Below are 27,610 nucleotides of genomic sequence, written 5' to 3' on the forward strand. Positions count from 1 at the left end.
TAGGAACAGAAAGATTTCAAACTTCAGACCTGACTAAAAGCATTAGAGAAAGTTCATGTTGGAACTGGGCAGGAAGTTTTTTCTTTACTACCCTAATTTCTTGACATTTACAAAATATTCCCAGCTCAGAGATTCTGGAATTCTTTAGAAGAGACAGTTTCATGTTTATTCTCTACCTGATTTAAGCAAAGGTTGATTCTTCACATTTCTGTGAAGTCTGGAGTGGATTACTTTCATTTTTTTTAAGATTATAATTTGCCTAAATAATTAACATTGTAAAAATTAATTCAAAATTTATATTTACATTCAAAAATGTAAATGCAGCTCTTTGATATCTTTGATAACTCTATATCTCTGTTCTAAATCTATGGATATCAGTATTTGCTGTATTTCTATAAGCACTCTCTGATATTGTCCATGTTAGAAAATCTGAGAATACTTTCCTGACAAACATTTTATCAAAGGTGATATACTTCTCCAGGTAGTTTTGGGTATGGTGAATAAGCATTTTGGAATGAAAAAAAGTACTTCATTGGAAATCCTCAGTGAGATATTTTCTGACATAGTACTTGAAATTTGAAATTGATGAATATTCTTGTTCATGGTGATCTTTCAACATGTGAAGTTCCAATTTTCCAAGAAGAATTTTTCAATAACAACCTGAAGCTAATTTTTTCTTTAATACTCTTTTTTTCTGTGAGTATACTATCTATGGAGGTTTATAATCTGAGTCTACAAAAGAGGCTTTGAGACACTACGTTGTACCATCTAATAGTAAGAAAATACCATAGTAATTTCATTAAAAATACTAACTTCTAAAACATCAGTCTGTGTTAATATGTAGTAGTTTCTTGATCATTTAGAGCGGGTGCTGATGGTTAGAATTATTTATGGAAAATGTGTCATACAAAGAATTTGTCTCTTTTGGACTGTAGGAACTAGAGATATGTTAATCAATCCTTTTTTTACCCATTTAGGATTGTCTTCATGTCAATAAGTAAACACTTTATGATATAACATTTAAATGATACAGGTGGGAACATGTCACAGGGTGTCTCAAGCCGTGCGCATCTCCATGAATAGGGCAGTGATTCCAGTTCTGGTGTACGTCAAAGAAACCTTAGATCTAATTTACCTCATGCAGAAGTGAACAAGGTGAAGTTTCTCCAGTCTGAAGTGATTTCCTCTGACCTTATCTCAATAGCAAGAAAAATGTGTGAATTACTCTTTCAAGCCTCATTATAGGCAGTTCAGCAAATGGCTAAAACAGTGAAATCCTGCCTCTGTCAGCCACTTTCCACAGGGGTAAGAAAAAGCAAAAACCTTAACTTGTCTGAGCAATAACAAAGGAGGTGATAAACATTAATATCTCCCTAGAACCCAGTCAGTTCTTTGGAGTGTTTCTTACTGAAGCTAAGGGTTCTGTTCCTGTTAATTACTGGGAAATTGCATTTTGTGGCATGTCATGCATAAAAAACTCAGCACACTCTATCGGCAGGACACTATGCAGTTTGGTACCAAACTGTTTTCATTCAGATGCAGCTTTGATTATGAATGCCATGAGTGCTACTGGATTCTGCAGTTTTTGTGTTATAAGAATATACTAGTTTAGCTCTGGTTTGTAATGGGATTTGTACATTCACATTGCCATTTCCATATGTAAGAGACAGATTAAAAAAAGGTAAATTTCCAAATGTTTTCAGTGTTTATTGTTCTATGTAGAAAAACAGTGGTATATTCTTGAATGTATATCCTAAAAGGGAACTAGATGATGTAGAATAGTAAATTCGGCCATTTTTATTATAGTTTTAAACTCATTTCTTAGTTAATAGAATTATTGCAATGTATATCTTGCATATATGAACCCTTAGATTTCATTCTCTTTTAACATTAAAACCAGACTTGACAGCAATGCTTTGAAAAAGCGTAATTTAACTTCATGGGAAATTATGTATTCTCTATAAACAGAAATTTGGTACAACGATGACATTTTGTCTGGTTCTACCCAGCTATTTCTCTATCTTTCCTGAAAACTGAGGATCTAGTCCGTGTTTAGTTGAGCCTTTTGCTAGGTTACCAGCAAATGTCACATGCTTATGTATACATAACACTATTTCAAACACACATATCTCTGTGCTCCACAAAAATAACATCATTTAGTTTCTGTAGGGAAGAGTTAGAAGGTATCTGCATCCTATCTATTGCAAAAGTATTTTCATCCAGCTGAACCTATATAGAACTTGCAAGAAACTTGTTTCATTTCTCTTCTACCAACATGATTCTACTCATCTGTGATTCTGTATGTGTAATTTCATACTATTAATTGCTTTCAGTTATATGGGATAATTTGCAAATTGTGGTTAATGACCAAACTATACTCTTTTAAGAGTTGCTCTGTGATGCAAATCATCTACCTTGTGGTGTTTTAGAGCTTATCATTAATTTGTGGCAAATTAAATATTGAGTGAATTCATTCATACTGTTCATTCAGAAGTAAGCTCAATTCTTTAATTAGAAGGAAGAATCCATCTGTTTTTATTTTCAGCTACAGTGCTGAAGCTGGTCAGAAGTGACAATTTCCTTCAGTGAAAGTCTGTTTTAAAACATAGGTTTCTCCTGAATACATTGAAATAGTTAATGAAATAATACAATAAAGTGTTATTATGTGTATTGAAATAATGTTTTCACACAGCATAGTGGATATAATGAGACCATAAGCAATATAAACTATTAGTAAGTTAATTATGAGTTGTGGAACAAGCACTGGCCTGAAGCTGTCTATACTGTTGATCACTAGCATGCTCCCAAGCATGTTTTTAGCATGTACCAACTTAGCAAAATCCAGGCAATGTATGGTCATAGTTTACATAATAGCATGCAAAATATTCCCAACAGACAGTTCTGGTTTGGGCTGAAATGTATTTAGGGGGGTGGGCTAGTAAGGCCATATAGACAGGAGCTTTGTTGCACCACTTAACCTCAATGACTGAAAGCAGACCCCGACCCATTTATTTGTAGATGTGGCCATGGAGACCTGCCCATAAGGGAGACTGATGGCACAAAACAACATGATTCGTACTTCTCTTGAGATAAAATGGTGTAATGGCTCGGCAGGGTACAGATTTAATGTCTAATTTTCTCCCTTAAAATGTTTTAGGTAGGCCTATGTTGTATCTAATTTTAAGATAGATAAATAAGACAATCACTTGCGTTCTTGAGATGCATGCTTCTTTTCATACACTGTAAAATTAGTTTAGGGTAACTAGCTCAGCTATATTCTGTAGGTGTTTCAAGTCAGGTGAGATTAATGTCTCACTGACATCTGTTCTGACTCTTTTAGCTGAGATGGTGTTCTTACACTTCAAGAGGGGGAGAGAGATTTATGGTTCTGTGGTTCTTCATTCTTTTTCGGGATTTTCCAGAAGAGAGGCTGGGCAGCCTTCAAAGGTTGTCTTTCACGTTCATTTTTTCCATCATCTTTTCTATTCAATACTAAAGTGGGATCTGCTGAATTATTTACAAATTGAGCTGATTCCAATTAAGATTATGGTGACTCCAGGTATAAAACCAGAATATTTCATTTTTCTATCAAGGTTGAGTGGCTTTCGCAGTTAATACTAGTAGCCTACAGACCTAGAAACTTAAAATTTGCATGTAAACAAACATACATACACACACACAAAGCATCAGATGTTCTCTTCAGCCACCGTGGGCTGAACAGATCTAATTGATTTCAGTTAAAGCGTTGTATATTTGAAGAATAGTTATTGACCCTTCTGCAGTTTAAATAATCTTATTTTTCACAAGTTCTGCACAGGAAACAATTTCATTACCTTAAAACATCCTGAATCTTAATTTCAAGTGGTCTGTTTAGGATGAACTTCAACAGACCTACCTCGAATTATAATGATTCTTTAACAGTTCAGATGAATTTTATGGGAAACATATAACTTCAAGATGCCTGTCATGATTTATTGACTTTTTTTTTTCGAATGGCAATTACTGACGTGCATTGAAACACATCAGCAGTTTTTGAAAGTAACTACAGTCACCACTGCGCTTCTGTTCTGGATGGTATTGCGTAAGTCAGGAAATCCTCTTACCACATCAAGGCTAGATACTGTTTAGTGTCTAGAGATCTTTTTGTGTGGAAATAATAATTGTATTACAATATTTTTAGAAAGCTAACTGGACTTTGTGTGAATTCTTTCTTTAACCCTGGTATGTAGAATGGCCATGCTCTCCCTATATAGAATTACAAAAAGGCCTTAGTAAGACTTGTATTCCTAGATGAGAAATGATCTATATATTCTTATTTGACACTGTTCTGGAATACCATATAAACCAGGAGTTTATAACATTTATCATGATATTATTGGAACATTTCCTTTTCCTTTGTTTCCCTTTTCTACCAAAATATAAAATTGGATTTCCTCAAAATTAATGTGGGCAGGGAGGAACAGGAAATACAGACACTGAACTAGAAGTCAACTTCTGGGCTTGTGCCTGGTTCACTAGATGGTCTAAAATAAATCATAGCTTCTCCAATTACATTTTGATTATTCCACAGAATGTTGTAATGGTTCTTAGCTTTTTCTTATGAGCATTGTGAATTAAAGTCTGAGCAGGACTTTGACATCCTGAAATGAGCAAAGTGTCTTAATGCAACACATCACCATCTGTGTAGGGCAGGAGAAAGAATGGTGGAGTCTGGAGAAAGAGTGATCTTTTAGAAAACATAAATTAAGTCTGCAGAAACTGAGTAGAATTTATAATAAATGGCCTAGATCAGAAGGAAAGACTAAAGAAGAGAGAGATAAATATTATTTATTCCCACCTCATCTGTTGCTGCACCGGATTCTCTGGGTTTTTTTGCATCTGAACTCTGTAGATTAGCCTCATGTTTACTTATATCTGACATGACATTTGCATAAATTTGCAAAGGTCTCAGTTTTACTGATGACACTTGTAAATCTCACTAGGTAAATGTAATATTAAAGTCAGATACTGCTTATCTATCTATCTAGTGTATCTGTGCACAGAGTGATAAACTATCAGCCATGAATGCTGATATAATTTATTCTTGTAATAATGATTGTAAAAGGGTTAGAAAATGGCAAATTTATAATGCATTCTTGTCACATAGATTGTAATGAGAATAGAAAATATCACAAACTTAATTTGTTCTGGTGAAAATTGTCAAACTGTTATGAGAACAGAAGATAGCACAAAAAATGTACCAATTCTCTGAGCTTCCTAAAATGCAATCTCACTGTTGCCCTCAAATGACATTTTCCAGGTTCCCTTGATCTGCTCCATTGTACAGTGTTTTTTGTTCATGTAGCCATCTCTTAGTGTCTCATTAGAAATATGCACACTTTATAAAAATGTAATGAGGTTGTGCAGTTTTTTCACAAGAAGACATTTTAGAAATATTTCCTGCCTTTCATTGTTGTAAAGGTAAAGTAAGATGATGACACTTTCCAGCTAGACATGGAGAGTTTAAACCAAGTAGAACCAATCTGGGTCGGCTTGAGAACAGTTGTGGGTGGATTTGGGCAGGAAATATAAACTGCATTCACATTGTTGAGTGTCATTTAAGAAAAGTAGCCTGAGTTTGAAGTACTGCATTATATTCAATATGACTTTTAATAATTTCTAGAACTTCATTCAAGTCTTTTATTTACTTACAGTCTTTTTATTCAGACCAGGTAGGACATATTTTTCTTATCTCCAATAATTCTGGAAACTCAGTGAGTTTATTTCCTAATTGGTTGCATAAAAATCTCTATCAAGCGTAGATGCTTTGGATAGGTCTTTTGACCAAATGGATTCATTTTCTGACATACTGATTAAAGCTGATTCATATTAAGAAGAAGCTATTAAAAAAATTATATTTGGACATCAGTTTTCAACCCCATGCTTTGACAGACAGAAAGCTTTTACAACAGATTCATCATGACGTGTCTTTCAAATCAAACTAGCAAATGTACAACTTCCTAGAGCGTTCATCAGTTTTTGGAGAGGAAGTTCTAAGACCAGATCAGCCAGTCATACAGATATGTATTTTACTTAAAGTGTATTGTTACCATACTTACTGCTGTTATGTAATACAAATTACTTACCAAAGCATGAAGGCTTCACAGAGAGAGCAGCACTCTTTTCCCCCTTTTTTAAATCAGCATTTTTCTGAGAAGGATCTTTATTGATGGAATGAGAGTAAGAGGTGTTCTTTGTTAACCTGGAGCTGCCCAAGGTCCTCTGAGGTTTGTTGTGCTTCGTTCTCCAGCAGTTGAGTTTCCCAGTTCTTTTCAGTGATGTCTGTTTGTGAGCATTCATCCTGTCAAGCCTTGCACTGTGGCACAGTGTCTTTTCCCCAACATTTGTAATTACTGAGTTTTGCTGGTTTATTCAGATTTTTGTTAAACTCTTAAACCATATCCTACCTTGATTTGTGCATGTGCTTGTTACATCAGTTCATGGGGTTTGTTGATTTAATTTGGTGAATCCTTTTACTTAAAACCAGACAAAACCGGACTTAGTTCTTCTCTGGCTTCTTCTCTTCAGCACAATTCATTCTGCAATTACATAGATAAATTTTTGTCCTAAAGTACTCAATGTTGTTGCAGATATGTCTTCGTTTTCCCACTGGCATGATCAAGATCACCAATTAAATTCATTAATGATTATTGATAGCAATACTTTTCTTATAAGTAATTTCTAAGGAATGTTTTGGTAATATTATACAGCATACTTATTGAAAAATATCAACAAATTAGTTTTGTAAGATGCAATGCCCAGGGAAGATTTATTGGGCAAATACTTCCATAGAACAAGAGAACTGAAAAGAGATAGTAATTTCTGAGCTATCTACAGTTTTACTATAATACATTATTGTTGTAATGTACATTTTTTAACTGTGATGGAAAAGTAGCTAATGAAGCATTAAAGTATAATGTTTGCTTCTAGGTGCCAATGTAGCATAATCAGGGAGATTTAAGCAAAACAATGATAAATACTGTGATAAAATGAATCTGTCAGATTGGTGACATAGGTAGGTGTTCAACCAACAGTGAGATCTCCAAAACAAACTCATGAATGGTGAATTTTACAAATCTAGCTAGGCATTTTGGGTTATGGTCTAACTTCCCAAACATGACTATGGAATGAATAGTCAGTTGAAATAGTTATTTGCACTTTTTTTTTCTTTTTTTTACAGATACCAGTGTAATTTAAACATTTTTGTGTTGGAATTACTGCTTTAACTGTATTTTAATTGTATTTGAAACAGAACAAAGTGAATTTATACTGCAAAATATCTGAAAACACAGCAGTAAAAATTCAAGGCTTTTAAAAAAATATGCTTAGTTGTATTTGCAGAATAATTAGAATGATTGTATCCAAGTGCCATCTTGAAGTAAAAAAAATTATTCTGAAGTATGGGATTTATATTAAATGCAGATTATTGGAGGGCATAATTGTAACTGCTTTAATGTCCAAAAATTCACTTCTGCATACTGGAAACTGCTTCCAGTTCTGCCCTTGAAGACAGATGTGAACTTTCCACTTCATTGCCTGGACATGTTTTTTTGAAGAGAGCTCCATAAATGGTTCATTTTACAAGCACACTGTATATTATTCTAGTGTCAAAGGCTTGGGAATTGATTACATAGACTATAATATAGATATGATAATTTCTGGTATGTTTTAGAAAGAAATTTGAATTCTCTGTGCCGTACATCTGGAGTTATGATCTCTGTAATACACTTTTCATGCATTTATGTCTGCAGCTTTCCATGTTTACAAAGGCTCTTGTTGTCTGTGGTTATTTAAAATTTTTACCAATATATAGCATAATTGATTTTTTTTTACTCAGGCAGATGCCTATTTTACCAAAAAGGTTTTATTTTATTTTTTTTTAAATTGGCTTATATGATATATATGATTTTAAAAAAATTAATAATTAGAATGTAAATAAGAATTCCTACTTTAAACTATATAGTTGCATAAAAATGAGTAAGTTTCTATTTCAAAGATATCTTTCTTAAAAAAAAAAAACAACAGACAAAACATGTAAAAAAATTATATCCTGGTTTTATAAATTATGAATTAAGGTGTCAATAAACTAGCCAAGTAGTTCAGTTGCCACAAAGCAAAGAACAAAACAATTATTTTGAATGTTTTTACCAAAAGGCTCTTTGGTGTTTTTTTCTGGAAATTGTGCTAATTTTAGAAAAATAAGGAGATTTGGAGATGACCAGCAAAGGCTGTTCCACTTCTTTTTTTGTAAAATGTTGTTATTTCATTATTTTCAGACTATTTCATATATGAATATCCTGATTAGAGTGGAGAGGTTATAAATAGCAGAGAAAATGTGGAACTGTCTCTGAAGAAGAATAAAATTACCATAAAAATACATGTAAAATTTTTGCTCAGGATTTTTACACAGAACAGTGGAGGTGCTATCTGGATAAGATCCTCAGTTTAGTTTAATCACCTGAATTCCATTGGCTGAATTTGGACTGTCATTCCGTAGAGAACAGAGATGAACACATTTGTTTCACTAACAACATTTTTCCAGAAAAAAATGCATTTTGTGTGTTTGTTTATGACATGTCTAACCCAGCTGACTCTTGTTGTTCAGCATCTCTTCTGTCTTCCTCTTTTTTCTTTTCTTTTTTTTTCCCCACATGACTAGAAAGCGAAGAAAGAGAAGGGCGAAAGAAAGAAATACAAAACTTAGGAAGGAAGATGTTTTGGGGGTTGTTGGGTTTTGGTTTTTTTTTTGCTTTTGACTTTTCATCAAACAATTGAGAGCTATTGACTTCTTTGTCATTTTTATCTCCAGATGTTTGTTCTTGACTTAATAGGGAACCTACAATTAAATTAATTAGAAGCTGATATTAGTATCACTCATCCTGGAAGACTGCATCATGTTATGTTATCTATGATGTAAACAGGTTCTTTAAAAGACTGTTTCAAGGGTTGAGCAAATGCTTCAAGATTAATTAAGACTTGAAAATTTATTTTCAATGAGAAAATAAGATCAGTCTATTCTGAATAACAGCAACATGTTTGATAGATGGCTAATCGTAGTCCACATAGGCAATCATGAAGAAACAAAAGCTGACAACGTAAAAATTCAAATGAATGTTGTTCTTACTTACTTATTTGCTATTCATGTTGTTTGTTTTTTGGGTTTGGTTATGTCTTTTTTTAATAAGGGATAAAAAAATAGAACTCAGTCCAAGATTTGGAGAATTAAAATTTTTGTTCACTTTTGTGACGTATGTTAATATTTTGTGTGTAGAACTAAAGTAAGAGAATTGTTTACTTCCGAAAGGACAGATGGGTTCTTGTCAGTAGAGTAAAAAGAGCAGTTAACCTTAGAAACCAGTAACATTTTATATTAAAAGTATTTTAAAATATTTCTAAAAGTTTTCTACAATTTGCAATATATCTAAAAGTTTTACCAAGGACATTTTAGCATCAAATACCCTTTTAAGACATGGTTGAAGACAAGCCATGCTTTCAAGATAAAAGTTAAGCTTCCATGCAGTTTCTGCTGACATTGTGGTGTTAACCACAAGGATAAGGTTTGTTAAATCTGATGTAAGGTACAAAACCAATAAGTATGATTTAAAATACAAATGGAAACTGTGTGATTTCAAAATAAGTACAGCCATATTTATTCTGGTTTTTAGCATTACTGCTAAAGAGTTTTGTCTAGTTTAAAACGGAAGCTATTTTCATGACAAAATAACTTGATATTTGTTGCCAGAAGGGACTGTGAGTACAATGTACATTTGTAATCCAGCTACATGATGTAGGAAAGTGCTGAGCTTGTATCACATGAATTTTGGTCTTGCAATGCTTGCTTTAAAGTTTAACTTTTTAAAGTTTTAGTATGATTCTTTAGAAAGACAAAAATAATTAAAAATTCATATTTTCACTGGGGTTTTTTTCTGTCATCTAAGAGTCTACATGTAAAAAATTTTCTACAGATAGAGTAGTTATTGGAACAATTAACTTTGAAGATGGAGAAATAAATTTGCATATCTTTCTAAAATAAATGCTGAAAGGTTTGGAATAGAAAACTCTTGGTGAAACCAGATGGATTTCAGCATTAAGGGGTCAAATCTGTTGAGAATAATGGCCCCTTCTGGCCATAAGAATATATTGAGTGAGTTGTTTGGCTTCCTACAGTGCCCTGCATAGATATGTGTGCGTGTGAATGTCCATCTGTGTGTATCACTCACACATGTATGAGTGTAAGATTATTGATTTGCCCTTTTCATGAAAAATTTAATATCTTAAATCTTCAGCAATTGGATTCTCTGTCTTCTCATCAAGGAGGAATTCTGAATCATCTTAACTAGCTAAGTAATTGTGTAATTAGTATTAAAGCTCAGCTAACATAGTTGCTTTGAGAGGATTCTTTATTCTTCTGGAGATAGCAAAAAGTAGCAAAAGAGCATCTAAGGACTGCAGGAAGATCATTTCAGGGGCACTTTGTTTTTTGCTATCTGTGTAGATTTTTTTTCCCCCACTTCCTAATCACTAAAGCAGTACTGTGTATATTCTGAGATGTGAAAAACTGAATTTTACAAGCTTAAAACAAATAATCTTCAAGTAATTAATGTAGCATTCTGGGAGATTGGAAACATTTGATATTTTTGTTTAGAAAGAATTGTGGAGTTTCAATTAAAACTTATTCAGTCTTACAGAAATAAATATTTCCTCCAAAAATACAAATGAGGTTAATATTTTAAAAAGCTCCATTTTATGAATGCACTCCTGGACTCTGTGGATGGTATAGTTTGAGGTTTTACCCTGACTATGAATCTTTGGCATGAGGTAACAGTATAATGCATCTGTCTATTACCAGGCATTGCAAGTCCGTTGGGAAACTGAGTACTCTTACCATAGTTCAACTCAGTATTTTGGGGTCTTACCTTTACTTACTTCCAAGGAGCTACCTCTGATTCATAACACTAATGAGACAGAAAAGCTAAGTCACCTCATTTCACTGGCTTTGGTTTGTTTTGTGGTTGGTTTTGTTTTGTTTTGTTTTGTTTTGTTTTCCTAGCAGTTAAAACCTGTCTTTTACTCTAATATTTAATATTTATATTGAGAGTTAGCAGTACATTTGTTTTGGGCAGACTTACATGGGTTTAGATTATTTGGTATTTTCTGTGCATAATTGTACTTATGGTGTCTCTTGAAAGTAAACTCAAGCTTATTATGTATGATTGCTGGAGTATATAGGATTTATTTGCACATTAAATGCCAAGAAAACATCTGCTTTAAGTCATACTGTAGCATCACAGTATGTTATGCTTTTAAACAGATTGCAAGCATGTTTCTGTAAGAAATATTGAGAAGAAATTTTAATGAATATTGGTCTGAAGTTTTCCAAGAAAAATATTTTATTTTTAATTCTTCATGTATGTGTTTGCCAAATTATGGAAGTACACAGCATGCTCCGCTTTTCTGAGTTACAATGTTTGACAGGATTATCTTGCAGATTAAATGGCATATTCATTTTTAGGACAATCTTTCCAGTATTTCCTATTGTGTGGCTGTACAAGGGCAAAATTGTAGGCAGGAAAGGGCAAGTTAAAATCAATGAGCAGGAAATGCAGAAGAGGTAAGTATTAGTTAAAATGTGTCTACCACAGTTTTCTTAAGATATAATCAGCATAAGTCTCAAAAGGAGGCAGAAGCCAAGACACTAAAAAAAGCTTGGTTTTCCCCTTTTGCACCTGCACCTCATGTCTCCCTTTGCCTTTTGCTGGACTTTGGACTGCGTTGCCTCAAAGCTTGGGAATTTGCCTCTTATCAGTGAAAATGGCCACACCTAATAAAAAAGTGTTATTCTGACCCGTATGTTGCAAAACCAGCCAGTTTTTTGTAGGAGATGGCGGCTGTGACTATTTCTGTGCTCCTGTGCTCTGCCATCTCTTCGTGCTGCCCTTGTCATGACCTTAAAGCAGGCACGTTAGTACGGTTTTCACCTCCTCATTTTGGGTATTTAGGAGAGATGTCTGTTGGGAAGAGCTCAAGAAGTTGCTGGAAGGTGTATGTCCTTCTCAGCATGTATCGTATCACACAAAGTCGTGTTCCTTCTGCACAGATGTAATATCTATTTCCTTTGTTTACTTTATCATCTCTTTACTGCCATGGCAGCTGCCCGTATATCAGGAAATGGCTATATGCAACCTTCTCACTGTATTTGTAGCTAATGATTAATATAATTTTCCAAAGCCAGGTAAGTGATTTTCCTTCACTTTCTGCTCGACCTGTGCTCACTTCCTTGAGAACAGTCTGTTTCCTTGACTATGAATTATTCCTCAGTCTTTTTGTCTGTTTGTTTCTTTGCCTTTCCCCCTCATTTTCAGCACCTAAAGGATTCATATATCACGTAACATGGAGTGCAAACATTATACATAAATCATTACTAAATGATAATAAACTCAAATGATAAAGCCAAGTACTATAAACATAAGTGATGAAACAGATATGCACACTGTGGTTCTGATTAAAGTAAGATTCAAACAGCAGAGATGAACTGAAAAATGGGAGTCAGTGGAAGTGTCTTTAGCTATTTAGAGCTTTTGAAAATCAGACCATTTATTTAGGTATCACATTACAGATTTAGGACCTTATTTCAGGCTATCTTTTTAAGAAAGGTTTATCTTTGGACTTTAGCGTAGGCTCTCAGCACATCTCAAATTCATTCTTGAAGTGAGGTTTCTCTGGAGCACGGTTTGCTGCAGGCTCTCTCCCTAATCAAGAATAGATATAGTAGTCAGCCCACTAATGGTGTTCGTATCTGGAGATAATGTCCCATAGCCTGGTGAGCAAATTTGAGTAGCCAGGGTCAAAACTTTAGCTCCTCAGTTAAGTATTAAAATTTAGGTGAGATGAGGCTGAATGGAGCTAGGAGTAAAAAAAAAAAAAACAACCTTCTATTCTTTAAGCAAGTATTTCCATCCTCCTCCATAGCATTTCACTTGGAGTGTAGATCAGCCACTTCCACTTATGTGAAATAGCATGCCAATCCCTCTTCATAAAAGGGACTATTCATGCAGTAATAGACTAAATATGAGCAAAAGGCAGACACATTTCAATCTGTCTTAGCAGAGATTTTTGGATTTGCAAAACATATTGTTGAAATGAACTACACATGTTAGTTTTAGGATTATCTGGTTTGCAAGAGCAAACAAAATGCAAAAAGACTTTTCAGAATAATGATGTGTTTGTTTCTGTATTTCTATTGGGGATGACCAAATTAAAAAGATTTTACAGGTAATGGTTGAGCTGTTTATTAATATGATCCATTAAGGTTCAGATAAAAGGGTTGTATTTATAGATTATCATCAAATATATATTCTCAGATGTGATAAAGATCCACTGAGCAGTAGGCACTCTGAAACATTAAGAATAGTTCTCCTTTTTACTAGAGAATTCACCTCATCTAGTTCTATAGCTAAGCCCTAGTTTTTGAACAAAAACAATTTTCTCTAGACTCTCCATTAAAGGTCAGCATTGAACACAGGACTGAATAGACCACAAACTCTTAAGGGGATGGAATTGTTTGTTGTTTTAGTGCCATCCGTGACACTAGACATTTTGTCAGTTCAGAGCAAATAATAGCAACGATGGGATGGGAATACTCACACTCTCTGCTGACCAATTGTGTGGGGAATAGTGATTCAGCTGCTAGAAGGCATAGAAAACAGTTATTATTTGAGATTGTTATAATAAAAGGTACAAAGGATCATGCTAGGGCTGCTCAACATCTACATATAGCCAAGGAGGATTGCAATAACCTAACATTATTAAAGCTCAAACTAGTTTGTAAATAACCAATTATTAAAAACTGTGTTTTACTATAAAATTATTACTTCAGACAGTAACACGACCTTGGATTTCTTTGGTCTATGTGATCTAAATGGAGCAACTACAATCATACCATCAAAGCAAGTTAAGAGTAATGTAAATACAGGTCATATACCGCTATTAATTAATGCACAACAGCATGTTCATTTGTCATGATTGCAAGTAAATTGAAATTGTTTTAGTCATCTAATTGGGAATCTCCTTAAAAGAACCTGTGAAAGAGAATGTCATTGCAACAGTTGTCATCTGACTATGATTGTCAGATATATGCTGAAATATGTTTATGAATGTAATTATTATCTTTTTATCTTGGAAGTAAATACTGAATCTCCAGTGTCTTTTGTGAGTGAAAAGTGAGATACCAAAATAATATTGAAAACATGCTGGGATGGACTTTGTGGATTGGAAGACTGCTTAATATAAAGATGGTATTGTCATTGATGTGTAACGACAGAAAACTCTCCACATCTGATTTTTCATGCATATTTTGTAGAAAAAGCCAATATTCAAAAATATCTTAAAGACTTACTTAAAAAAAACAAAAAGAAAATAAAAAATAAATCTAGTTCATGTTTGTTTGATTGGCTTCTTGGTTTCTAAAAATTGTATTGCATTTTAAGGCACTGTCATGTATACCTATGACTACCAATATTGCTTGCACTATTGAGCATGCATAGTTTCCTGCCAGAAGAGGATTCCCCTATGGATCCTCTTACCTTTTATGAAGTTCATCACAGAGAAAGAAGGGTACACTGACTTGGGGTGATAGGAATAGGTTCTTTCTTTGACTACAGGACAGCAGTTAACTGTGGAAGCACTCTGAAAAAAACTTGGAGTATTACACTTCAGCAGAAAACCCAATACCCAAGCCTAAATGCCACTCCACATATCTAACTCTTCAGATGTTCATATTGGAAATACAAAAATAAATGGATGGTAGTATGTATTCTAAGACAAAGCCATAGTATACAGTCTGGAAAGTTTGTATGTAAAGGTAAAAGGTGCAGCGTCTTTTAATTTTACTGCGCAAGCTCGGTGGGTGAGGGTCTTCAGGTGGAGGCGAGTATCCTAACTTCTAGAGGTGTGGTTTTCATGTTATAATTAGTTCAGTTCACCTAAAGGGCACATTTTTAACTGATTCATATGGTATAGACAAGCTTATTGGGCTACCAGCCCACTAAAGTTTCTGGCTCCTAGTTTTAGGTGAATTTGTACCTTCTATTCCATTGTCTTGTCAAGAGCTGCTTACCCAAGTGATTTACATCAATTACTTATCTTTTGTTCCCTAAGTTTGTAAAAAATTACAAGCATAAAGATTTCAATATCACAAGTATGATATATGATGGTCTAAAGGAGCTAAAGTCTCAGAATCTATTCCTTGCACAGTTATAAAAGGACATGTATTCTGTTTCAGATAATGTTTGTGGATTTTCATTGTAATCCAGAATTTCTCAAAGTATACACAGATCTGAATTATCCCAATTCCAGTGAAGTACTTAAGGCTCTTCCATTGACTTCTTTGGCCTTTGGATGATGCCCATATCCACTTCGTTGCTTTTTCCTTCATTGGGGTTGTTTTTTCCATGGTAACAAAAGAAGTGGTCACCAGAGGCAGTAAAATGCTTGATGGGAATTTCTCTGTGTAAGTAAAACTGAGGAGAAAGGCTTATTCTTTTGTTCTGGGCAACAGCACCCCTACAGCTAAACCTGCCAAGACAGAGGACTATTGGTCATCTTGTTACAACAGTGCATGAAAAAAGCAACAAACACACGACAGTGCAGTTAGATGCAGAGTAAAACCAAGTATAGTAATGTTCCCTCTGCACAATAAAAAAGCAGTTGTTTTTTGACAGCTTTGCTTCTTTTGTGTCTATGATGATGTATACTTTAGTGATACATTTTTGCTCATTGACAGCATACTTCTAAGCCTCTAAGGGCCTTCAGCAAAATAACTAAAGGAAATTAAAGTATACACAGACACTATACATGTAAAAATCCCATTATCTATCAAATTTAATTACTAAAATAAAAATTTCCAAACAACAGAGCAGTTGCTAAAAAGACACAAAATTTGAGCTTTTTCTGAAGGTGCTGGGATGTATCTTGAAGTAAGGTAAGGGCATACACATTTCAGAATTGTCAACACTTGAGGAAGTAGGTCATCCTTGTGTTGTCATATTCTGTATTTCATCTGTTCATAATTGAGTGGAATATTCAGGAGTCCCAACCCTATTAAAATTAAGGAGCAGATAATTCCTGACACATGGGAGAAACACTGATTCCTCTGTACTTCTCTGGTAATCTGCTGCAGTATTTACAATTCTCTTCCTTTAACACTTGGTGTGGGAGAAAAAGAAGAGATCATTAGCGACAGCAAACCAGCTGACAAAGTTCCATGAGTGCTTTCATTTTTTTCTGGAGCCAAAGCAAAATCTTAGGGCATTAGGAATAACTTTCTCGTTATTCTACTACTCTATAAAATAGACCTTTTTATTTAACATTTTAAGTTTTGAAACCTTCTGACTGAAGAAAATGTTACAGTTTCTGGTGCTAGGGTGTTATTTTTCAGCACATTCACAGAATCACATACTGGTTGCAGTTGAAAGGGACCTGTGGAGGTCATCAGGCTTTGTTTGACAGGATAATAACAAGGTAGAGAAGAATTTCTTGGGATGTACCAACACTTTAGGAAAATAGGTGGACTGTTTGGCACCTTTTTGAGCTCTTATGCTGTTGTTATCAGTCCAGCATCCAAGATGTGTTTATTCAGAAATTCACAGTCCCTGAAAGCTTCTGTTAGTGAGCAATCACAAATTTGAATGGAAGACATTAAGGATAAGGAAAAACAAAAAGGAGGGGAAGATCCAAATAGTGGTTGCGCATAGTCACTGCATTGAAGATAAAGGCTCCAGAGCAGATTTTTGAGGGGGTAACTGTGCACCCAGTGTAATGGTCAATGCTATCTCATTGCTATTGTGTGCTCTCCCATATCTTTATTCTTTTCTTATTTGTTGTAGTTTCTTCCAGCTCAAAAATCAAGGTGATATTCAGTAGGTCAGCTGTAGACATGAGTAACCGGTCTGATTAGCTACACTCTTGCCCTATAGTCAGTGGACACAAACAGGCACTTTTAAAGTGCCAGTCTTTTTATCTAATGTCCTGTGATAGGTGAGATTAACTGCCTTCTAAATGTTCCTGGTTTTCTCCCTCGAAGGTAAAAGTTACCAACCACAATTACAAATGTCTACACAATACACATCCACAGTTTAGTGGAAATCCTGCTTTCTCGCCTGCTTAGGTAGTGCCTACCCCAGTGTTTTGAAAAATGCTAAGCTACAAATAAGATTTAACAGCCTGAAGAAGTAAGTGTTCAGTTGGACCACACTGAATAATTGTACGGTAATTTCAATAAACTTGAATTATGTGATTTGAATGTGTCTTCTAATATTCTGGAATGTTTCTTTCTCCCTCTAAAAGCATGAAATATATTGCCATTAAGAGATGCTGGAAGATGCTTAAAGCAACTGAAGGCAAAAAAAATCAAGAGGTAATTTTTAAGGGATTTAACGACAGTTTAACTCCAAAACGTTTCATTCTAAAGACGGCAAGCTAAAACAGCCTTCAGAAATTTAAGATTTCTTTTATTAGAACCGCTTGATTTCCTTCAGTAATGATTAGAATTCCCATAATCTAAGACAGAAGATTGTGGACTGCAGCCATAGAATAAAATAGATTTTACTTTTATTGCTGCCCATCAGACACCAAGTAAAAAAAGTAAAGTGCCTTACAGCAGCATGCAGAAATGGCAACTCATCAAGCAGACTATATGCTAAGGTATCACAGTACAGAACAAATACCAGCACTCTCAGTGGCAATGCCTTTTAGCAGGCAAAGGTTAAATATCATTTTTTTGGCATTTTTTTTGTTCTGGGTTTCTGTTGCACTTCAAAGTTGACACAAAGAGAAGTAAGCTTTATTCTATTCTTATTTTGATATTAGTTGTATCTTCCAACACACTGACCAAAGTCTTTTGAGACTTTTTTATATATACCATAACTGAGCTGCATAAGCCTGGGTAGCAATCACTGTCTTCAGTAGCTCTGTACAGAAGTAGCCAGGAAGCATATAGCAAATATTTCTACTGATGCATACAGAAAAAATAGGTAAGAGTCTTTCATTCATTTTTGCTGTATTGGCTTCCCAGTGGCAACAGAAATAAATACATAAAATCCATTTTTTGTCATGTCAGTTTTTGTGACTTTTAATGTATACACCAACAAGTCACATAAGCAGTGGTAACTGGGTACATATACAACTCTGCAATGAAAATAGTTGAAAATAGCTTGCTTTATTTCATAGTTGTCATGGCTTAAGGGTAAGCTTATCAGTTAACGACAATAATCTGAGATGCTGAGATAACTTGATCTTCTTCAATCACATACTGAAAACTTTTTTTTTGAGAAAGAGATAAATGCTGGTCATCTTTTTGCATTGTTCAGATAACAATCTCAGCTTGATTGCAACTTCAAACAAAAAAAAGGCATTCTCAAACTAAAAAAAAAGGCATTCTCAAACTAAAAAAGTAATCCCTTCCTCCTTCTTTTGACAAACTTGTTTATTATGCAGGAATTTTTGCTGGTTTTGGTTTGTTTTGGGTTTTTTTAAGTTGATGCTGTACATTTACCTGAGCCAGCTTTTGTGGATTTCTATGATCTCTCTTTGGTGGCTGAAAGATAGCTTGACATTTAAAGTTGGCTAAATGCTACAAATTTATTTAATGCTATTTATATAATGCATTCTCTCATAAGTACTATTACAGGAATGCAGTTTGTAAAACTGGTAGGATTTCATGAATCATTGATTTTGTTGGCAATCACATCATATGCTGAAATCAGCTGCTTTTCTCTGTACCACCACTCCTATTGTATCGTACTCCAAACTGCAAATCACTAATGGCAAAGAAGATCTTCTAGTTTCAAACCTAAATTTATCCATGGACAATTCATATCCATTTGGTTTGTAGCCAGTATACCTTTCCCCCTATATAAATCATATTTGTGGGATTCATTTCCCTAGGTTAAATTAGCCATATTCTTCTAACCTCTTCTCCAAAAATCAGCCATCTGACTAGGCATTTGTTTGCACATTCTTTCTCCACTTGGGGTGAAATCCAAAAATATGTTTAAGATCCTAAGTGACATTTTAGACAATATTTATGTGTATAAAATCAGGAGAATGATCCTGGAAAACTGTCTGTGACCTCCACAGGCACACAGTATCTATGAAAACCTTTCTGTATTTTCCTAATTCTGGACACCATAAAGGCTCAACTGTGGACCTTGTCTCTGCCAAGCTGGCTACTTAGGAAGGATGTAGAGTAATTTCCCTCTATAGGAGAAGTGTTTTCCCTGCCTAGCAATTTCTTGACTCATCTCTACTAATTTGACTAATGATTTCATGGTGCCACAGGTTCAGTTATTGTTCTGGAATCCAGGTATGCTCAATGTGTAATAGTTTCATTTTTACATGTAAAATAAATGATATTATCCACAAAAAAAAGACAAGGTTTTTCTGACAGTATTCCTCCAGTAAACCTGTATTGCTTTTTAGTCTATAGCCTTTTTCTTCATCACAAACATCAATTCAACTTTCAAATAATTTTCTAAAACTTTGTAAGCATTTGAATTGGACTAGCAGAGCTGTAGTTACCAGGAACACTTCTACACATTAAATAAAAGTGGATGTGAGTTGAATGTGGGTAAGCTGTGTGTAACTCAATTTGGGTGGATTATGTATATCTCATAGCTGCTTGATTTGGCTTTCTCATGCCAATGTACTTTAATGAATACTGTTAGACTATGATCGTGCATTTCCACATTCAATATGATGATTTCTATTCTGTGTGCTCATTTCCTGTTGACATTTGCTTGTGTTCAATCTAACTGTTATAAAAATTTGAGATTAAAGCACATATTAGGTGTACCATACCTTTAACTCTGAAGCAATCTTAACTGCACTGTGGATATCTTTTTATCTGCAAGGATACCAAATATTTTGTTGCTTGTTTAAATTAGCTTTGCAGAATTTGACTTAGCTCAATTTTTGGAAATTCATTCCTTATCCCTGCTTTTTCTGATCTTCAAGACAGAGTTTGCTATGCTTATCAGATTACTTTTCCTCTCTGGGTGCGCTATTAGGTTACTTTTTCTACTGTTTCATCAAGTGGCTTATTCATCTGAGATCTTGGAAACATGCTGTACAATTTTGTTAAAATAAAAACCAAATCAATTAAAAATAAATATCCCAGGTAAAACTGTTTTAGAGTCTCAGAATAAATAGTTTATATTAGTATTTATACCAGAGTTGTCTTAATTTGAAATGTATATTTATTTTGTTTTCTAAGACACATACTCAAATCTATGCTTAGTAAAAAAGAAGATGGCAAATTTGAGTAATAAGAAAAATATTTTAGTGACTGCCTGCACTGCTTCTCCCCCTGTTTTGTTTATGAGGTAATTAGGGAGAAAAAGTGTGCTTTCTTTTCATAGATCTATTCAGTTTTTTATAATTAGAATATGGTTTTTGGTAAAGATTCTGTTTTGCAATGTGCTTATTTTAGATACTGAAATCAGAAGGATATAAATTTTTCAGAGATTTATTTCTTAATGCTTTTTTCATTCCTATGTTGGTTTTGTGATTTTACTGTACTGCAAGCAGTAAGGAAGAAGAATTAGGAAGGGATAAAAATATGATCTAAGGAAGTAGTTGGTTGAGTTGGTTAGTGTCTAAATGAAACTAAAGCTTTTGCCTTCTGAAGTAACTTAGAGATGTTTTGTGGGAAGAAGCGTTTCTTTTCACCTTCACAAATATATTAAGTACTTTGAGATACTTTCAGTTAAAGAAAAACTCTAGTTTACCAATTAGTGTTTGCCAAGAGTAAGTAATGAATTTATCAACATACTGCAATAAAAAATCCTTGACTGGCAGGGAGATGGAATAGTTGACCCTATTATTTTCAACTTGAAATTATCTAACATTGTGGTATGCAAATAAAAAGCAAAGGAACTGAAATGCCTGAGTTCTTGCATGACAACTGAAAAATAGACATTCACAATGAATGTTAGATGTATGCCCTTTTCAGGATGACATTTGTTTATTACAAAACTGAATGAGGAAAACGTTGTGGCACAGCTACTTTGTTCTGTCCAGCAATATGGGGTTGTAAGGATTGCTGAAAACACAGGGAGAGAGCCATGGATTCAGAATATTAAAGCACACTATTATCACTTGTGATGCCAGTAATAGTGTCTACTGCCAATTCAGGAACCAAAGGGTGTGAAGAATTCTGTGAAGAGCTAAGAAGATTTATCTAGTGAAGACTGCTGAAACAAGATGATGTCCATTTCCCAAGTCCTAATAAATTTGGGTTGACAGGCTAACTGAAAAGATAGCCTCAGGGAAAAGCTTGCATTCAGGGCATGAGGTTAACTGAGGAGAAGACAGGTCTAAAACTGAGGCATATGACTTCACTGTACAAAATTTGATTTTACAGAGAAACATTCTGACAGAGAATCAGGAGCTAGAGGGCTGGTGATACAAGAAGATTTTTGTAGGCTCTTTTGTGATCAAGTATCTGCATGATTATAAAAACTTAGATTGGAATTTAAAACACACAGCTTGGGAGAAATATTTGCCATGCCTATATAACAACACTAAAAAATAAAGTGGTAAACAGATGCAGATATAACAAAAGTCCAAGAAGACAATAGCAAGGTTCGTTAAATCACTGCATATCCGGACAATTCCAGGTCATTTCACTAGCATCACTTGCATCAGTATGTCAGGGAGGCAAGACCGGGACTTCCATCTCTTGACAAGATTTAGTGCAGTTTGCCAATTTGGTCATCATCACCTTCCCTTGCTCATGTTAATTATCACTATTTTCCTTTTTAAGAGACTTGTTCTACTATGTGCTCAGCACAGAGCACAGTCCTTGAGTTGAAGAATTTTACTCCAGGGAAAAGAGACTGAATAGGGACCATGAGCAAAGCTGAGAGGAAACAGTGGCTGGGTAACTGTTTTGGTTTTTAAATACTTAATACTACTACTAAAGTTGCTGAAGTTATTATAGGCAGTTCAAAGAATTGAGTCGGTGAAGGATTTAAATGAGGGAAGGGAAGTGACTTGATGAATCTGAGAAGGAGCAAGTGTATGAGCAGTGAGTAGACTGCAGCTGAAGAGGTACTAAATAGGATCTACATAACAAGCAGAGCTAGAAGTAGTAAGAGCCAAATGTAGATGTATAGAAAAGAAACAAGTATAGAGACCCTAGAAACTGGATATGGATATATTATAAGGAAATAAATGGAACTTAAGTCACAAACAAATGGTCCTGTGAGAAGAACATGTGCAATTAATGTAAACGTAACATGTTCTTTAAGAATTTCTATATAGCATGTGTGTGAAATTCAGCAAACTCTTGAACCATGCATTATTTCATGGTAGAAGCCACTTAATTATGTTTTTATGAAATTTAAGATGGTTAAAGCTAGATTCTGAGAAGCTTAATAACATTTAAGTATTGTCTTATTCCCATGCCCCATGCTGACGGAAGATGTATTAGCACAAATAATAACGGTATTATTTCTGCTTACATTGTGAAATGAGTATTTGTCAGGCTGATTGGAGAAGGCAAAACCTGCCCCCTTTTTAGTGGGTTTAAAAGCTTTTAGGCCCTCCAATAAATTTAATTAAAAAATTAATCTATTATAATTATCTAGTCACCTTTGTGTAGTGGTCTTTACAATCTTTATGAGAAAAGAATCAAGGGTACTATGAAATTGGATCTTTTTTCTGTAGTCTATTTATGCAAAATGTTATCTAGTGTATTTAGTCACTTACAGACTCCTGATAATACTAACAGCATGATTTTCTGTGGGCCAAATTTGTTTCCTGGTGTATTACTTCTATTTGAAGTTTATAAAAGACGGTTCACAACATACCTATGGCTTCCAATATTGTTTTGTAGGAAAAAAATGTTTCTGCCCATAAAAAGGGAGGAAAATATAGTAAAAATTCCAAATAAATCCTTCTAAAAAATATTTGCAAGAAAACTAAGTTACATTTTACACATTCTTTAAAAAAGAAATTACTTTTATTTGTATTTCTTAATTAGTGCTTCCCAGACAAATGACGTGTAGTTGGAACACTTTAAGTCCTATGGAGAAGGATCATCTGCCCTGATGGATTATGTTTTAATGTTTTTTTCCACAGAAAAGCTAAACCTAAATTACATTTAATAGTCTGAGACAGAGCCACATTCAGTTTGGAGTTGCAAAGCGTATAGTAACTATTAGGGGCTTCATTGCATCTGGAGACAGCTGATTACATCGATAAACTGCATTTATTGGGACAATAGTGCCAAATACTTTTAATAAATATTTATTTGTGTCAATTACTAGGACTTACTAGTTTGGTCATTTTCTATAAAAGTAGAATAATAAATACACAAGGCAATTGTTAGATGACCTAAATGATAATGCATGCATTCTTGCATTTCTTGTGCATGAAAAAAAATTTGTCAGACAAAGAAAATTATTTTAGACATTAAATAGCCTTTCCTTAGTTCCATTTCAACAAAATTAGCCCACATGAGCATTTCTTACTAAATTTTGTTTTACTTGCAATTGTCATTTTGTCTGCAGTTCTTGCAATTTATATTTCACTTATTAGCTTAATCAGCTATTTTTTCAAAGGGGCAGCATCACAGCAGTGATTCAGTTATTTTAAAAACAAAAAAACCGAGAGAATTGTAAAGTCATTTAGCAATGGGATTTGGATCTGAAGTATGCAGATAGACTTCACAAATTTGGGTTTTGGTAGACTTTAGATAATTCCAGAAAGTGTTTGAAACCAGCTAATCTCAAAATGTCTTAATGATACCAATGTGCTCAGAAATATCCTGGTTGGGATGTGAGAGCTGAGCACATAAGCTCCATCGTTAGGGATAAATAGAAAGATGCCTCACTTCTGGTTAACTATGTTGAAAAGCCATTTGTGGTCCTATCATGACCAACCCTTATCATTCTGTGAGAAATGCTGTATCAATGACAAAATGCTGGCATCACCACGTGTTAAGTACTCTTGGTGGGAAAACCTGCCAGTGCATTTGCTGAAGTGGGGCCCCTCTACGCTGAAAAAGGCAGGTTGCCTGGGGTCAGAAGGAGAGCAGGGAGTCTGGTGCTTACACCACTGTCATTCGGGCATTCTTTGGTGGCAGGGGCAGTGCTGGAGTTCTAGTCTCTGCTTTTGGTGTTACCTCATTTATTACTGTAATGTTATTATAAAATGCATGAATGTTTCTGGGGCTGCACAGTTCATCCAAATACCCCTTCTGCTAATTAAATGCCACATCTTCTGGGCACCTGATTATATACTGTTGGATGTTCTGCAGTATTCAATGGTATATAACTGATCAGTCATCCGTAATACCCTAATATTATCAGCAGTATTACCTATATAGTTACTAATAGAACAATTTTGCTGGTTTTCATGTGCTTTATATTCAGTAGGTCACTAAGTTCTCTAAATCAGAGAGATACAATAACTGAATTGCTGAGACCTTCCATCGTCACGGTAAAAGGAGTTAAAAACAAGCACACAAAGATTTTATTGTACAGCATAGATCTCTTCTTCTCCAGTGAAGCTCATTTTACATTAGTGAAGTAGAGCTTCATTATCTATTCTAGTATCCAGAAGATTCTGGGCTTTTTCTTTCCTTTCAGTGCTTTCTGTGTTTAAAATTTGCTTTTGCTAAAGAAACTGTACCCCAAATCCCACTGGAAACAGTCTCATTACTCCTCTCATGTAGTAGCTAGGCAACTGGCAACAAGATCCTTTGCACAGATACAAGCATTTGTCCTTTTTTTCTGATTTTCTGGGAAGAAGAGTAAAAGGAGCCACTGTGCAGCAGGGATTTAGCAGTAAAGAGAGCAGACAGGTGATTGTCCTTCTGGGTTACAGCCATATTAAATTTCTACACTGATATATATACACAAATTCAAGAGGGGAAGGTAACTTCTGAAGAGACACACAAAGATCCATGAGTCCCTGTTGGTCCCCTTTTACTCAGATTTACAAAATTAGAGAGACCTACTGATAGATTATAGAGGCTTTAGAAGACAGTAGCTGTTAGAAATATATAAGCAAACTTTGTACATAAAGGTTGTCAATACTTTGGAACAATGAAATTGTTTTCACAGTGTATTTTTATATTTGTTCAGCTTGGCTTTCTGGAATCTGACATGCTTCATTTCTGTTAGAAGGGTGTTACGGATCTTCCTGCAAGAGCAACAAACAAAGAAAATAACTTCTCAGTATACTTAGTGTTCAGATTAAAAGTATTCAGCTGTATCAGTTGAAAACGCCATATGATTTTACTGTTAAGTTTTCAAATAAGTAACTTCATATGTTTGTTGTATCACAGGTACAGGAATGGCTGTGCTTAAACTGCCAGACCCAAAGGGCAATGTCAGGACAACTTGGGGATATGGGCAAGGTGCCACTTCCGAAAGCAGGCCCTTCACAACCAGTATCCAAACCACCTGCTGCTCCTCAAAAACAGCCCATGCCTGCTGTCTCACATTCCCCTCAGAAGACTTCCACACCACCTACTCCAGCAGCAGCAAAACCGAAAGAAGAGCCAGGCGTTCAGAAGGAAGTTCCAAAACTTCAGCAGGGGAGACTGGAAAAAACATTGTCAGCTGATAAAATCCAACAAGGAATTCAAAAAGAAGATGCAAAACTAAAACAGGGGAAACTTGTCAAGACACCCTCAGCTGATAAAATCCAACGTGTTTCTCAGAAGGAAGACCCAAGACTCCAGCAAACAAAACTGACAAAGGCAGCCTCATCTGATAAGATTTTGCATGGAGTTCAGAAGGAGGATGCAAAATTTCAAGAGTCAAAACTGGCAAAAACATCCTCAGCTGATAAAATTTTGCATGGAGTCCAGAAGGAAGACATAAAACTTCAAGAGGCAAAACTGGCAAAGATACCCTCAGCTGACAAAATTTTACATGGAATTCAGAAAGAAGACCCAAAACTCCAACAGATGAAAATGGCAAAGGCACTATCAGCTGACAAAATCCAACCTGCAGCTCAGAAGGAAGATGCACAACGTCAGGAGGTCCAGTTGTCGAAGGCAGTTTCAGGTGATAAAATCCAACATGGAATTCAGAAAGAAGATCCAAAGCTTCAACATGAGAAAATCATGAAAACTTCATCAGTGGAGAAAATCCAACAGGAAGCTCAAAAAGAAGAACCAAAACTTCAGGAAGGGAAACTGTCAAAGACACCTTCAGCAGATAAAATTCCTGCAACAATAAGTTCAGACCAAAAGAAACCCCTAAGCACATTGGAAGAAGATAAAAAACCTGTGCTCCCAGAAAAGAGCACTTCACATCCAGAGGACAAAAAAGAACAAATTACAGCTGAGACTAAAGATCATGTTGCTGAACAGAAAGCAGAAGCTGAAGCACCTTATAAGGAACCACAAGCTAAGAAGGAAGAGGATGTTAAGAAAGAGGGTTTGATAACTAGGATTTCACAAACGGTTTTGAAAGCTGAAAAAGCTCAGGAAGAAGAAATTCCTGTTCAAAAAGCACCTTTGCCAGGAACTGACCATGTGGAAGCAGTGAAAGAAAAAACAGTAAGTGGCTTTCTCACTCCCACCCCCCTTCTGCCTTGCTACAGTTTAGAATCTGATCCTGACAGACCCTTTCCTTTATGTCTTGCTGCTCTTTATTGTTATTCACAGTATAGGATGATTCTAAATTATAAAATCAATCCCTTCTGTTGAGTGAAAGTTTCACCAGATAGTCCTATGATCTAGATGCAACTTTTCAGTACTTCTTGCATGATTTTCTGTCTCAAGCGGTTAAGCATTTGAAACTAAGACAAAGTTCCTGTTTAATCATTTTACCAATGTTTCTGATTTATTTACCTGCTTCTGTAGACTCTTCAGACTTTGGAGTTTAATTGTTGAAATTGGAATGTTTTCATAGTTCTTAATCCCAAAAGGGAATAATCTGTGATGGTAAGGTGTGCAGTGTTTTGCAATACCAAAATATAAACATTTGAGGAATACTTTGTGATGCCTGAACATGGTATGTTAAAGTATGCAATCTTTACATCTTTTTACTATTTCATTTGCCTGTCTCATATGGACAAATACTTTTAGGTAGGGTTCTTGGTGGGCTCTCATCATCAAGTCAGATGAATGGATGAGTTTATGATAGCATGTACTAGAGGTCTGCATTTCTTAAATAAATGTGTTTGCTGGATGTGAAGTCACCAACAAGTCAATCAGTTGAAGTGAGTAATATACACAATTTGCTAAGAAATGAAAAATGATGGTGTTTTATATCAGCATTGAAAATTAGGTGCTGATTATTATGTTATGAAAGTAGGAGTAGGTTTAGGAAAAGTGTTTAACCTTTGCCAAAATGATGTTTTCAAATAATCCCAGTCAAAAAGGTCAAGGGGGTTTTTTTTATTGTTTTTTTTTAGTTTTGTTTTTTTCCCATTGTGGTAACCAAGTTATTTGGACAGAAAAAATATTCTGAATCAGAAACTGTGCTGTGGAAAATACTACTATTTTTATAAACCAAGTTTCCTGTCTGAAATATATCTCCTATCACATGTT

General features: G+C 34.8%; 1 protein-coding gene across 1 annotated transcript in view; it reads left to right on the forward strand.

The window, feature by feature from the left end:
• Nucleotides 1-27,610, forward strand: part of PCLO (piccolo presynaptic cytomatrix protein) — a 364,101-nt gene that overhangs the window by 141,882 nt on the left and 194,609 nt on the right. The window contains exon 4 of the mRNA XM_075026698.1: nt 25,391-26,614. Coding sequence (XP_074882799.1) covers nt 25,391-26,614 — 1,224 coding nt within the window. The remainder of the gene's footprint in view (nt 1-25,390; nt 26,615-27,610) is intronic.

This window comes from Buteo buteo, chromosome 4 (assembly GCF_964188355.1).
Source record: "Buteo buteo chromosome 4, bButBut1.hap1.1, whole genome shotgun sequence".
NCBI classification, from domain to species: domain Eukaryota; kingdom Metazoa; phylum Chordata; class Aves; order Accipitriformes; family Accipitridae; genus Buteo; species Buteo buteo.